Here is a 15,755-nt window from a genome sequence, read left to right as displayed (position 1 = left end):
ACAAAGAGCTTACAGATTCAAGTGAATATCATAAATGACTGAGAAATCGATCCAGATAATGCTTGTTTACAGGGACAGAAATTATGTTGACAAGTATGAATAAGTATACATAGATAATCTCTTTAGAAACCCCAAACCTTCCTGACTGTATTTACACACTCAGCCATATTTGTTTCCTTTGGCACGAGAAATTACAGACAAAAGATTCCATTTTATAGCAATTAAACTTTAAACTTAAAAATAACCTTTGAGATAGGCCATACAGCCCTAGCACAGCAGCTTCACCTTTATTAAATTGCTGCCAACTTTACGTTCTAATCCTGGAAATCCAAGCCAAAAAACCTGAAGTCATTTACCACTTGTGATAGATTTCACATGGTGGGATTAACTGCACGTGAGGAGCTCAAGCAGTGGGGAATTAATGATATTTAATAAGAATTAATTTCCCATTATTATCCAAGGTAGATGTCTTTTTAAAAGCTCTTTATACATATATAAAATAAATCCAGCAAAAAATGGACACCCATTACATATATTCAGCCAAATTAGACATTAAGTGAACAGTCAGAGCACATGATGGCCAGCTGTAGTATTTCTTGAGCATTGCAGAGAAATGTGTTAATACCTAATCATATCCATGCTAGGAAAAAAAATTAAAATAACACTTAACTAATATGGTTTATTCTTTTACCATGTCAGTTTACTCTTTAGCCATTGCCAGGAGTAAACCCTCAAGTTTCACAGCAAATTCAGTATTATCAGTACAGTAGCAAGAGTATTTTGGCACCCTGTAAAATCCTTAAGAAAGCGCAAGAAAAATCTCTTAAGTAGCATTTAATTATCCAGACTTCTAATTTCTTGTTCCTGGTATTTGACTTTACAGAGCCTGAAGCTTTGATTACTTTCAAAACAGTTTTTATAAGTTTTCTGCTAGTAACCAACAGGGATGGAACAACAATGGCACAATTATTTTTCCTAAAGCATTCAAGACTACCAGAAGATTATTTTCCTTGAGGAACTACAATTAGGACTACATAAAATTAAGTAATGAGGCATCATGGCAAGAAACAGCACATCGACCCTCTACCACAACAGGAAGCTATTTTCAATCTTACAACAAAAAGGAATCAAATTAAAAACCACTAAAATTTATAGGGCTTCATGGGTTTTGTTCCTTCTCTCTCTAGATGGTAAGAAACCATTACTTATCAACGTTGTACTTGGCTCTGCAAAGGAGGATGAGGGCAGAAGCTTTTGTTGAGATGGAATAAAGTACATGGTTGTCTTATTTTTGCATTGATCACATGAGACTGGACGTTGCATTGTCTCTGATAACTGGATTGAATCCAAGCTGGACCACACACTTACAGAATGTTTTCCCTCACACATGTTATTTGTGCACGTCTCAACCAGACATTGATCTTGTTCTGCCAAGTGTATTCTTAAGCATCAAAAAAAGCTGAATTTGACTACAGCAAATTCTGTGAGGAAAAGGAATCAGAGAATATAACAAGTCTTCCCAGAAGACAGTCTTTTCTACACATCCAAAGAGCTATTTGAATTTCAGATGAGCTGATAGAACATTTTTTCTTAAATATTTCAAAAGCAAAGCATGTTAAAACAACTTCCATTACATTTTGTGGAATACCAGTTCCAACACCTTATGTGAAATTGTTACAAGTTTCTCAAATGCAGTCTCTTAAAATGAGAGTACAGTGTATCTAAAGCACATATACATGCTGCTACCAAGGAAAAAATACAGTGAAGTAGCAACTTTTTATACATGAACTTTACTAAGAATCTTGCTCTTTGAAATAGCCCCCAAATTAGATTTGTTTTCAACTGAAAAGACTTACAAAACCACCCTAATGTTTTAAAACCACCCCCTTAGTCTTTTTGTTCTGAACTTGCAAGGTATTTTCATGCAAACTGATGTACTGGAGATGCAGTACTGCAAATTACTAAAAGTTCTACAAATCAAGTGACTTTCCTTTTTGCAAAACTATGTACCTGTGTCTTCACACACAGCACATGACCCTACAGGGAACTCAAGAGTCAGTGTGCAGTAGGAACTACCACAGGAAACACTTTACAGGTACTGAAATAGTGGGAACTACATGAACTGGTTCAGTCCACACAACCATAAAGCTGCACTGCACTACAGAAATACTGACAAAATGCTCCCAAAAATGCCAAGAAACTACAGCAAGTTCTAAATAGGATATAAAAGCTGTTTCTTTCAGTGAAGACCAACCAGTCCCTTTGTGTACACATTTAGTTTTATTGTAACAAAGCAACTTGTACACTTTAACGTTTAAAACTGAGCATCTTTCTTTCCTTTCCAGTGAAACAAAAAAAAAACCAAAAAGAAAAAAAGGAAAAAACCACCAAAAAAAAATAAGAAAAACAAACAAAAAAAAAATTAAAATAAACAAGAACAAAATTACAATAGAGAATGTCAATTCCAAATAAGATCCTACAGGTTCTGCTGATTCTCCATCAAGTGGCAGGGCTCAAAGTCATCATTAGGAGAAGATTTTATTTTAAAAGTGTCATCTTAAACTGCAAGGATGTTTGTTAAACATCACAATTAAACATGCCAAAGGAGAAGAAGCCATGTTGTCAAAATGCCCACTTAACCCACCCAAACTTCTGAAACCCACCCCGGCTGACCTTCTATAACCCCATTTTTATTTTTATTTTTTTGTTGTTTTTTTTTCTTTTTTTTAAACAAGAGAAAGTAGACAGATACATGTTGGTAAATGCTAACTGTCCATATTCACATAGAGACACAGTGTAATCTCTGAGCCCAATATACAGAGAAAGAAGGAAAAAAGCTAGATTCTATGCACTACTACACAGGGGCCTAGCACTCTTCAGCTTCCAGCAGAGTGAAGGGAGCAGAAGGTTTTCTTTTTTCCCACAGAACATGGTGTGTTGAATTCATAAACAGTTTTTGTTTTGAGACAGAAAGGGATAAAAATGAACTTGAAACAGAAACTGGTAGATTCTTTTCCACTGTATTCTGCTCAAGATATTTCCCCAAAAGAAATCGTGAACCATGGTGTAGAGGGAGAGAAAAAGAGACCTCAAGAGAACAAGGCGACTGAGCACAAGAAAAAAAAGACAGCAACTTGCTCCCAGGGACTGGAGAAAAATTAAAAAGGTAAAAAGGGGTTTGGAATCCATCAGTGTTCAATTAGTCATCTTCTCCTTCATCCTCCTGTTGAAAGATAAGCAAGAATTAAATAAATCTAATCACTAAACTTCAGATAGCAAATGCAGTGACCAGAACCTTTTACTCATGGTGCTGTAAGATCATCTCTTCCCTCACTAAAGGATGGTAACACTTGCCCAGGGTGCCCAGCCTCTGACACAGAAATCACTCACTACCTGGGTGTCCCAAGGAAAACACGAGAGGTTTGAGAAACTGTGACTTAGAATCACTACAAGCACTGACATGATATGAGTTTAACACGTGGAAAATGAACGGGTCATTTCCCCCTCATTTAAAACTCCGAAGAACAAAATGCTTCACCTTTCACGTGCCAAATTCTAGGTTATAAAACAGAGCCCTCCTCTCACTGCACGTGGTTTGTGCTGCTACAAGTCAGACACACCACGCCCAGTTCCAAGAAACAAAGACATTCTAAACTAACTTCCCAACACCCTGGGATCCTGCAATCCCTCTTACTACAAAAGCAAATTTCTAACTCCTAAACCCAACAGAAAGTGTTAGGTAGGCTGGCCATAAACAGAAATAAACCAACAAGTGGGAAGGATGACTGGATGCCTCAACAAAAGCCACTTATATGTAAAGCATTGCTAAAATACTCAGTAATGAAGTAAGAATTTTATCACGTTAATATCCTAGTTCTCCTAGATCACTTCCCTTACAAATTTACTGCAAATATGTACTTCCACTGTCTCTCATATACACAAACATACTTATTACTACCTGAAACCACTCAATGCAGTCAGTTCTCACATTTGGGGTGCAAAAAAGAACCAGTTCACCTTTGCCACAATGGCTTGGTATTTTTACAAGATCCTTCTCAAACACCACACGAATGGCATGAAGGGCAAGATTACTCACCTCTCCTTCCTCTCCCTCATCATCATCTTCATCTTCCTCCCCCTCATCTTCATCTCCTTCTTCATCAATATCCTCTAACCCTTCCTCCTCTTCATCATCATCATCATCCTCCTCTCCTTCCCCTTCTTCATCATCCATATCAGGAACCTTAAAGACACATTTGCAACATCAACTACAGTTGCAACATCAAATCCAGTCTTCCACAGAGCTGTTGTGGGTGCAGATGCCCTGCTCAGGACTGTACTTACCAAGTAGTACTGTAGGGGATTTGGCCAGATGTCATCCTTGATGACTTCTCCTAGTTCATCAGCCCCTGCATCAGAGTGGTCAGTGAACCAGGTGAAGAAGCTTTCTGGCTCTTCATGCTGCCTCTTCCTACTGGCTTTGTTCTGTGTCTGGCTTGAACGTTTTGTCAGGTCCTGAAAAGAAAGTTAAGAAGTTCCCTAAAGTCATCTTTCTATGGTGTATTTTTTCCTATAAGCACCATTTTAAAATGTACTTGTCTGAACAACCCTAATAAGTCACTTCCCCTCCCTCTTCGAGGGCAAGTCTGTAAAACACATCTCAAGCCCAAACTGACAGAAGATACTACATTTCTCATGAACAGGAGAGAACAGTAAACCCACTTGGTTCTTCCAATGGCCTCCACTGGAACACTGAAAATTCACATGATCTCACATCTGATTTACATTTCCCTATCTCAGGGAAACACAAGTATGACAATTGTTTAATGACACACTGAACTTACAAAGTCTCACAATGACTAAATGCCACTCAGAGTAGTTGCAATTGCAGTAACTACTACATACACCCAATCTAAGAAAGTCTCTACACCTCTAAGCTCTTTTATTACTTGGATATAAAGACCTGCCTAGGCCTTTTTGCCCAAGATTTCCCACTCTGAAGTCTTCAGACCACTCTCTGTAGTAAGTGCAAAAAAAAACTCCACACAAACTGCTGAAACACATGGCCACAAGAATACATGTAAGGTCTGTATCTATCACCTTATCCTAGAAAAGAAGTTTAAGTTTGCAACAATCTTTTTGTTAAATCTGAAATTAAATAATTTATTTATTTGACCATATGGTTACACTACACTTCCAGTGTTTTTTTCTCCTGACATAATGACAACATTTATAAGTTTAGACTGTTTAAGAAGAACAAAGCAGAATTCACACTGATTTTTTGGTGTATTGTAAAGATCACACGATGTCCTGTACAGGAATGCAATTTCTGGTACAAGAGGAAAAGTTCTAGTTCTCAACACTCAACACTCTCCTCAGTCTAAGAGCGACAAAACAAGCTGCAATTTAACTGCAAGCCTCAGCTCTACTTTTCAAAACCCAGTTCAAAATCTTCAGGATAACACTGACAAACTTCTACAGAAATAAACTGCAGTAAATTAATGATTCTTAAACACTGCCTGGGTGACAAGTATGCCCACATTGTTATAGCTACAAATTCTACAAAAGATGTGGCATCTGGAACTGAAGTCAAAGAAATAGAGAAAAATATAAAACAAGTTCACACACTGCTATCTGATCCCCCTAAACCTGTTGTCCTTGGAATTCTTAATTTAATAGTTATTTTAAGTAAACACAACACAGTCTAGATCCTGGCCAAGGAAGAGACAAGCTAATGCACTTGGTAATGTTTTCACTTGGTCACACTTGTGCTCTCCAGATGCAATACATACCTTTCCAGATTTCCATTTGATCTCAGTCGATTTTGAAGATGGGTCTCCACTTTCATTGAGGTGAAACTCTTTGGAGAGAACTTTATTTTCAAAGTAGGGATTCTCATCAAAATACTGCAGAGTGGAAAGCAAAGAATTAGAATCCACAGAATGGAAACACACATATCAAGTTAAACCTGGCACTAAACAGATAACTGCAGAGATTTAAGTCATGAACTAGAACCCAATATGCAATTACATTAAAAAAAACAACAACAGAATCACAAGTGAATGAACCATTTAAAGTACTTACAAAATCTATTCTGTAACCTGATTTGATATCTTCAAATTCTGTCACCTCAACTCTGGTCAAGTAATGCAGTGCTTCCTCATCTTCTTCTCCCAGCAGTGCAGATACTGAGAGAGAAGGAGGAATCCCATATTAACAAAGTCATGAAACAGGCAGGCAAAACACAGGAAACTGATAGCTAGGAAGATCTAAAAAGCAACACATCTGTCCAAGCCAACTTCTCATGGCTCTTTCTTTTCAAGTTACCAGCCAACAGTCTACCCACACATACCCACCCTTCCCTCTGAAACAGATTTTCATGCATGTAGTTTGCCCAATCTAAAGCAGTCTACAAACTTGTTTTGTAGAAAGTTTATTGTCAGGAGTCCCAGGGAGCTCATATCCAAGTAAAAAACACCCAAACAATCTAGAACAAATTTTTTTTTGTTTGTTTTTTTCTTTTGCTTTAAGTTCCCAATGAACAGTATAGTGAGAAATTTGCAAATTAAAATGCAGAAATAAATTTTAGGATTTAAATATTTTAGTCAACAAGATGTTCCTTTGACCAACAAGTGCAAGAAAGAAGCAGCTTAAAAATGAAATCTAGGACAGAAAGGAAGTATTGTATGCCTAGTAACAATTTCAAAAGACCCTCAGAGCTTTAAGACACTCACATTAACTAGCAAGCAAACACTGAATTTACAGGGGGGAAAAAAGAAGGCTATTAAGAATGTACCTTGTGGGTGGTTGACAAATGTTGTTACCCAGAAATTTGGGATTTTGGCGATCAATTCTGACCTCTTCTGGAAGAATGGTTGGCGGAGTTTGTTGTATTTCTGTTCTACTTTCAAAATTTCCTCACTGGCTTGTTCATTCAGTCTGTAATAGAAAGAGGTATGTTAACCACATGGAGAGAACTGGGATTGAAGGACACATCAGAACAGCTAACTAAGAGTTGAAAGGGTCTGATAAGACCAGTCTGCCATATTCTGCAGGTGAAGTGTCCCAAAAACCCCAGAAGCTCAGAGCTGTAACAATTGTAAAAAACACTCTTCCAGAAGCAATCTCACTGGTCTGAATGGAACCTCCTAAACACAAAGCAGTGTTTTACCTCTTAAACATTTTGCCTGCATAAAACCTGCAGAAGGCTAACACAGCCCTATCATCTGCCCCCTATAACTTCTAGGCAGGCAAGGAAGCTTCAGCAAAGAAATTCTGCACCCTGTGCAAGTAAAATCTGAACACTTAAAACTGAACTGTTATTGTAAAAAGGCAAAGCCCTCATAGTGCAACAACTTCACACATTCACAGCCCCAAGAGCCACCTGCAGTCCTTGTAGGACACTAGCATGGAGAGAACATGCAGGCAAGGACTGACACAGAACCCACAGCCCCAAGAGCTTTGGCATACAAAATTAACATCTCAGAGACATTTTCTGTATTACTGCACAAGCACATGAATATTATAATAAAAATGTATAATAAAAGCTGACTTTTCAGCCAAGTGTTTGGTTCTGCTTGCTAACAGGGAAATACTTTAACCAAATAGCTTACATATTAACTTGAGAAGCCAGTGTGCAAATACACTTCTATTATCAAGAAAACCACAATTAATTAAAAATTTTAAACTCGAGTTCTACCTCTTTAATTATACACAATTAAGGAAGAAACCAGGACACTTCTTTGTTATTTTAATGTCTCTAATCAAGTCAGAACACAGGTATATCTTGGAAGAGTTCAAAGACAGTGAACTAAACACTTTCACTTTTGTCAGTTATATTTCAATTTCTGCTACAACATTTTAAAAGTTAGATAATGTTTACCTGTCTATTTCATTCTGTACTTCATCAATGTGTTCAATTGCTTCCTGTTGCTCTTTTTCTGAAAAACAGATGAAAACGTGTCAATATCCCTTCATTCACAAGCCTGACAAATCACCTGGGGTTTCTCTTTGAGAAATTTTCTAGTAATCTACTGTAGAAGTTCTCAGATATTTCTATTAAATGTTACAAGAGTTACAAGGCCTCAAAGCACCGGCTTTACATGGTGTGTTGCAGATAAAGTGCAGCAAAGTTTGATAAAACAGCCCTTAAAGCGAGTTCACCCTTGGAAACCACAGCTCACATCCCGCTACAATGTTTTACAAGCCAACTTAAATTACAAGCCAATAATATTTTAATTAAAAAGCAGTAAGCCACAATTTGCTACGACCAACACATTTGAAAAAACGAGAAGTAATTTACAGAGCGCTGGAATATCAACAGAAATAGCCTATCTGGGTACATACCACCTTCCAAAAACCGAAAAGAACGTTCAAAAAGGCAGTTACAAATGAAGGAGTCACGAAAGCCGCCGTTTGGCAGGTATTTTCTAATGGGCAATTTCCCCGGACCGCGTTTGGCCGAGGCCTGGCTTACGGAGCGCTGTTTACCCACGGCGCGGGAGATGAATGAGCGGCAGCGGGAAGCGGCTGGAGCGGAGCAGCGGCCGGTGCGCGTCCCGCAGGGCCCGGCCCGCGCTGGGGGACAGCTCTGCCTCTCCGGGCGCGGGGGACGCACGTGGATAGGGCGCTGCGGCCGGGGACAACCCCGACATTTAACAGCCGAGATCGCACGTGGGGCCGGCGCGGGCGGCCTCGGCACCGCGTGTCTCCGCCGCTCCATCCCCGCGCGGCCCGGCAGCACCACGCGGCCGCGGCCGGCGCGGGAGGCGGCGGCGCATCATGGCGGCGGCGGCGGAGCACAATGAGGCTCCGCGGATGCTGCTCCGGGAGGGGCGGCGGGGGGGTCCCGCTGCTCCGCCGAGCCGCAGCGCCCCCCGCCCGGCCCCGCGGGGAGGGAAGCCGGGCCGGCAGCGCAGACAAAAGGGCGCTAACATGGCCTCCTCCCGCCGCCGCCGGGCCTGCACATCCGCCCGGCCGGGCCCGCGCTCCGCCCGCCCCCGGCGCGGCCGCGGCCCGTGCGGCGGGGGAAAATGGCGGTCGGCGCGAGGCGGAGGCCGCGCCGGCTGCCGCCATTCCCGTCCCGCCCCCGGCGCGGCCTCACCTGAGGTCTCGTCGGCCCCATCGTGGTTGGAGTTCAGCTCCTTCTTACTGACTTTGGCCGCCGGCGCCGACATGTTGGTGGCTGCGGAGCGCGGAGGGCGGGAGGGAGGGGGGGGCTGCGCGGGGGGGGGGGGCCGGGCACTGACTCCTCCTGCTGCTGCTGCTGCTGCTGCTGCCGCCACTCAGGTCCCCTCCGCCGCCGGGGCGCTCCCGCCTCCTCCGCGCGGTCCTGCCGGATACCGGGGCGGCAACGGCGCCTCTCGCTCCCTTCGCGCTCCCTCGCCCAGAGCCGCCACCGCCACCTCCTCCTCTGCTGCTGGCGAGGGGCGGGCACGGAGCGCGCATGCGCGGCCCCCCCCTCCCGCCCGGCCGGGCCACGGCGGCCGAACCGCGCGTGCGCACCGAGCCCCCCGCCCCGGGCGCGCTGTGCCGCGGGCGGTGCGATGCGCAGGCGCACTGCACCCTGCACACACACACGCGCCGGGGAGGTCCCGCGTGCGCAGCCGCGGAGAGGCCGCGCCCCCCGACCGCCCCAAGTCGGGCGCTCATTGGTCAGGGAGCGCTGGGGGGGCGTGGCCGCGGCGCGGAGACACAGAGGACGGCGCGCGCGGGAGGGCGGGGGCGCGCGCGGGGTGTGTAGGATACGGGGTCGCGCATGCGCGCGCGCTGCACGTGCCCGCGCGCTCTCGCTGCGGCGGCGCGCGCGAGGCCCCGTGAGTCCCGCCCCGGCCCCTCACGGCCCGCGGGGACACCGAGCCCTTGGAGCGGCCGGAGCGGGGCCCGTCCCGTTCCCCGACCGGGGGACATCGAGGGGCAGAAATGGATCTCGGCACCCCCGGCCTCCAGACAGTGCTCAGAAGGCTGCGGTCCCTCTGCTTGAGGGGTTCCCCTGGTTCTAGGCTCAGCGCTTCCCTGCCGGGGGTGAGGTCGCGCTTCCAGCCTGCCGCGCTCTGGGGATGTGCACTGCGCACTGCGCTGCCTGCCTTACCTGGGACATGGCACAAAGCAATCATGGAATCACCAAGGTTGGAACAGACCTTTCAGAACATCATGTCCCATGTTCACCCAGTATGACCCCCAAACCGTTAAAGCGCATCACCCAAAACCAGATACAGACACTTCTTGAACACCTACAGGGATGGTGACTCCACCTATTCCAAAGCAGGGCCACCTTAGCAGGGCTCTCTTTCAAATATCAGAATTTCCCATCTCAGCTTAAGCCCTCTCACTGCAGGCAAGGCAGAAGAGACCACCCCTCCTTTCAGGTGGTTGTGGAGAGCAATGAGGTGGCCCCGAGCCTCCTTGAGACTAAACAAACCCATATAAATAACTTGGGACATTCTGTGTTGAGAGCACAGAGCCCTGTCAGTCACATCCAGCTCAGTTACTGGGGAGCTCGACTCCAGAAGGTCACAGAGCTGCCTGCCAGCACACCTGCCACTGCACCGAGAGCAGGCAGACTTTAAATAACCCTTTTTGTCCCTTTCCTGTCCACCTGTCATGGACGAGCTCAGTGCAGCTCCACAGCGACAGCTCGCCCGTGTTTGCTCTTAAAGGAATAGCCAAGTCACTCTTTTCTATCAAAAGCAGCAGCATGTGATTCACAGATGAGTGTGAGGATACAGTTTGGGTTAAGAAACAAATACAGTTTTGATGAAGTAGGAATTTGCTGTCTGTATTTGCTTCCCAGTCACAGAACTTTAGCATAGTCTTCCTGCTCGTTTCCTGTTTTGCCTCTTCAAGTTGTTCTTCTATTGGACCTACTCAATGAGGCCCGGATTAGTTCCTGCCTCCTCAGAAGTCCTGACTATACTTTTCTGAATCCTGCTCCCACCTGTTGCTTCCAAATCCCCTTTGTTTTTTCTTTTGTATTCCCAGCTGTCACTTCCCACCAGCTATGCCCTCGTTTCCACTGTCACCCACAAGGGCTGTGGCATGTGGTTTGTGTTGTGTTTCCCGTGCAAACAGCAGGAGAGAGGAGCTACCATCCCATACTTCTCTGGTTTCACATACAGCAATTGTAACCGCTGGGCATAAAAGGTAAGCAAAGCATCACAACTTTATAAATGCAAGATTATGAAATCCTCCCTGATGGGGGGATGTCTCAAGGCCTTCCTGAAGCCCATCACAACCAGATGACTCTTTCCTTATTCTGTCTGCATCTCCCAAGATTGATTAATATGGATATCTTCCAATTCAGACGAGGTAAACTCATGTGTGCAGCTTGGTTTTCGTCCTTCTGTTTTGTTTGGGTCTCTTGACAATGAAGTTGTATCTACTCTTTTCTCACCTTTAATTTACTATATTGTCTTTCTCTAGATTAGTCTTTGAAGATTTATAATTTGAAATACAGCTGGCAAATTTGAAAGCTAATTCCAAGCAGGAACAAGTGACACCTGTCAGTTCCCTACTAGAACTCCTTGTTTAGTCTATAAATTACCAGGTATTCCTGAAGTACACAGTTATGGTGATACTCTGATGTATTTAAAACCAAGTAATCATTAATTTTAACTGCTATACTATTAAAAAAACCATTTCCAAGATCTGTTTTTACTACCCTAAAACTAGCTATTATCAATAAAAAAGGGTATATTGATTATATATAAATATTTAAAATAATATAAATACATGTAAATATTAAAAGAATATGAGTTTAACCAAAACAGTAACAAAAGAACCCCCAAAAATGTAGAGGGTTTATTGATAAATATTCAGTTACCTCCCTTCAAATCTTTCTAATGTTTTCATGACCTGTAGCTAAACTCTAAGGCAGTTTTAGTCCTTGAATAACTGTTGAGGGTTTAAATGTACAGTTATAACTGCACATTTTCCTCAAGAACTGACTAAACAGACTCAATTTCCTTTCTTTGTAAAGGAAATTTCATATTTGCTCCTTAAAGTTCAGTTGTCCAGTGTTTCTTTCCTTGGCCAGATATGTTACTACAATTGAGAGACATAATTGATAATCATGCTTACTTTCTGGACTGTCAAGTCAGCTGTAAACTTTAAACTTGATCCCCCAGTTTGGCAAATGAAATCAGAAAATGTGCTAGAATTCTAATATATATAATGCAGTGAAGAAAGGAAGAGTACATTTCCCCCTAAGTATTTCTGCAAGGAAAACTGGCATATATACCATCATGCAAGTAAGTCAATGTAATTAATAGCAACTCATGGTTTCATAGACTTCCATCCCAAAGAACTGGGAATTATTGTAGAGAAATACAAAACAAGGATCATTTTACCATTGCTGAAATGCAAACGACTGCTTAAGAACTGTACATCTATGCTGGGAGCCTGGTTTTCCACAGAGAACTTGCAGGCTTGGGCTGTGTTAAAAACACACATTCCCCCTTGGAGTGCAAGACAAGTTTTCAGAGTATATGAAAGCTTTCAAGTCACTGAGTACACCTGTGAGTTGAAGGCACATTTCAAGAACACACAAGCTTGTACTTGATAGCAAAGCCTGACTGGTACATCAGGGCTTGCTGGGAGCCACAGGCAGAGACACAGGGCTGGTTTGCTGTGTGTGATCAGTCTGACAGCCCCCAGGAACTGCTGAGCCTCCCTGGCACTACACACACAGTTTGGCACACACATTAACCAGTCAAATACCAGCTCCAACTGTTTATTCGTCTCCACTAGTCACAGACCTTCCCAGTCTCATGTTAGAACTGACGGGTGAGATAATGACAGAAGAATCTTCCACATGTCCTCACAGTTGTTGCAGTTTAAACCTTTGAATGAAAATATTTCAGGACTGATAATTGCCTTGAAGCAGGACAGCAGTTCAGTAACACAGACAACAGGCAGTGACTAACAATGTCACTGAATAAATACAGTGATCCTATTTGTATTCGTTTTTATTTTTAATGAAATATCCGTTAGACATCATTGCTAAACCTGACTTTTATTTTTTTCTACACCAACATTTCTAACTTACCAGAGCACCTGCTTGTAATCCATGAAGAGTTGTAGTTACATAACACCTGTGCTTGTTCCCTAGATACTCGAGGCAAAGAGGCAGTCAAAATACTCTTTAAAATATTAAATTGAAAGTCAACAAAACCTTAGAAATTTCTGAACATGAGGCATAAGCTTTTCAGACATGTTGAGGATGAGATAAAACTGTACCTTGTGCTTCTGCAAGGAGATATACAGAAGATCCTCTCCATCTTCTCCACTCATAGGGAAATTAAAAGGGAGACAATATTTCTACAAAGTCACTTTATAAATGTTTGCTTTCCAGGATTTTAACTCTGGCCAATTCTTAAAACTCTTATTTCTCATCTCCTCAGTCCTACAGCAGGAAAACTCTTGCTGAATCCTAGGCAAAGTTGACTATCACTTCTAGATTTGGTCCCTTGGGAATAAACTAGAGGCAACAATTTTACACTCAGTGTATTTCATTCATTGTCTTGTTACCAAGTGGCAGCGGTTTTTGTGGGAATCTTTAAAAACTTCCTTTGTTATGCAGAGCACTATTGATACTTTAACTCTCAGGGGGAGTAACCTCTGTCTCTATCCGAAAAGTATCAGATAAAAATAAACACACACAACATTGCTCAGCAAAGAACAAGAACATGAATTACAATTCATTAGTTTGAAGTTGGCGTTCCTCAAACATTTATGGTGTCTATTGAGTCCCGTGTAGGAGTATGGTGACAGGAAAGGTGAAACAAAAGACAGGAAAACATGTAGGAATCTGTCATATACAGTTTTTGCTATAATAATACATTGTGCACATTATTCTTTTCATCTGAGAATGTCAAAGCTCATTTTTAAAATCTGGTTAAATGTAAAAAGCTCTGTGAGGAAAGTAATTCTTTTACTGGTAGGTGAACTGAATGCCAGAGTTATTCAGAGTTATTGCTCATTAGAGCCAGAGATGGAACTCAGGAATAGAACTGGTCTCCAACTTCAGCTACATAAAATGCTGCATGAGTTGCCAACTATGATCTGTGACTGGAATTTGGTTAATTGTGTCAGACTGTAGGAACAGTTATTATTTTTTGGTATTGCAATAGCTCTGAGAGTCCTGAAACTGCAATCCCTGCGTGCAAGGTTATACCTGCACACACAGGAAAGAGGGGTTCTGGCTTGGAAGAATGTAAAGTCTTTCAGAACATGGTTTGACAAACTATTTTTTGGTAGAAGTTCCTACTTATGCATTCTCCACCACACATTCCTCCCCTCTTCCCCTTTACATTGTTCGTGCATTGTGCCAGTGATTTTCTTTTTGCGTGTGTTAAATTGAATCTCAATCTGATTTCAATTAGAAATAGTCCCCACAACCCTTTTTTTTTTAAACTCAGACTAGTACTCTGATCTGGTTCCCTGGTGCAGATGGAGGAACAATGTTACAAGTAAGAGAGTCCCATGAAGACAGGAATGAAAGAGTGAGAAACATTACACAAATTTCACTTAGCAGAGGTGTTTGTCAAACTGTGCCCTTAACTGAGCCCAACCATGACAAGGTTCTAACTGCAACTGGTGTGAAAAAACAGCAATTTGGTTTTGTAAGTTTTTGTTTGTTTGTTTTTTTTTTTTTTTAATTAACACAAACAAGTGGAATATATCAGTAAACAAAAGAGCTGAGCTGCCACCTCAGGTGATACAGTAAAAACTTTCAGAGTAGAAATTGAGGTCATTGACAAATCATCTTCCTTTCCCCTTTGGAGTCAAAACTAATGTCTCTCAGAAACACACAAAGGAAATAACCTTTAAACTCCATGTTTGTTTTTGCAGTGGTTTGACTGGAAAATAATTTCATCTGCCTTTGTAAAACGGGGGGTGGGGTGGTATAAAACAAAGTAGAGACCATTTCCCTCCCACCACAGCCGTACATCTATTATCTGACTCACCACTTCTGGGACTCCTTCTGGCAGCTCTGGTTTTATTGCACTGAAAATTCAAGCCTGTGAAAATATCCCCTATTTTCAGGTTTACTTTGTTCACTGCTTTGTTCAGGTCAGTATCCCTTCCTTTAGGGGTCTGGAACTCGACATTCAGCAAGGGCTAGATGTTGCTGTTCTTAAGCCTTGTGAGAAGGACCAGCTCACTGGAAGGAAGGGGGGAGGGAAAGGAAGGGGGAGGAGAGTCCATATCTGAAGAGAGATTCCAGACTGGAGAAATTTTACTGACATCCATTCAGTTTCCAGGGTCTCCTTCAAGGGCTTTTACTGAGCTCCAAAAGCCCCTGCAATTCACAGCGGCATTTACATGCAACGTTCCCCTCTGGGAGCTAAGGTAAAACTGTACTCCTGGATAATAATCACAAAGAATACCACCAGACTCCTATTCAAATGTCAACCAGCCACTACCGTTGTAGAGACTAACAAAGAGATGCTAATATAATTAATTATGAAGCCTCAGTACCCTCATTAACACATCTTTAGTGCCTAGATCTTTGAAAATCAGCTGTATAAAGTGACTGTCAGAGTTAATTCCTTATAAATTGCCTCCTGTCACATGCCAGCACTGCAGCAAGTTCTCTCAGGCCTTGATGCTAAGAAATCTGGGGTTTTTTTTAAGTTCTGATGCAGTTTTATTGGTGTTATTAAAGGTGTAAGCTGTTGCATAAGCAGTTTGTCAGGCTAGAGTAGAGAAAAATAAAAATGCCTTTAGTCAGCCCAGCTTACACAGTTGGTGGC

General features: G+C 42.7%; 1 protein-coding gene across 1 annotated transcript; it reads right to left on the bottom strand.

Annotated features, from left to right (window-relative positions):
- Positions 1-2,519: 2,519 nt before the first annotated feature.
- SET (SET nuclear proto-oncogene) lies at positions 2,520-9,414 on the bottom strand. The gene is made up of 8 exons (XM_021551355.4): positions 9,104-9,414; positions 7,883-7,940; positions 6,797-6,939; positions 6,085-6,188; positions 5,793-5,906; positions 4,345-4,515; positions 4,097-4,243; positions 2,520-3,223 (listed from the first exon to the last, which is right to left on the bottom strand). Exons 1-8 carry the CDS (start codon positions 9,174-9,176, stop codon positions 3,200-3,202), a joined length of 834 nt encoding a protein of 277 aa, XP_021407030.3. The 5' UTR covers positions 9,177-9,414; the 3' UTR covers positions 2,520-3,199.
- Between the last annotated feature and the right edge of the window lie 6,341 nt (positions 9,415-15,755).

The sequence above is a fragment of the Lonchura striata genome, chromosome 17 (assembly GCF_050655825.1).
Source record: "Lonchura striata isolate lonStrDom1 chromosome 17, ASM5065582v1, whole genome shotgun sequence".
NCBI classification, from domain to species: Eukaryota; Metazoa; Chordata; class Aves; order Passeriformes; family Estrildidae; genus Lonchura; species Lonchura striata.
The sequence above is the reverse complement of the archived record's forward strand: the minus strand, read 5'-3'. Positions and strand labels throughout refer to the sequence as shown.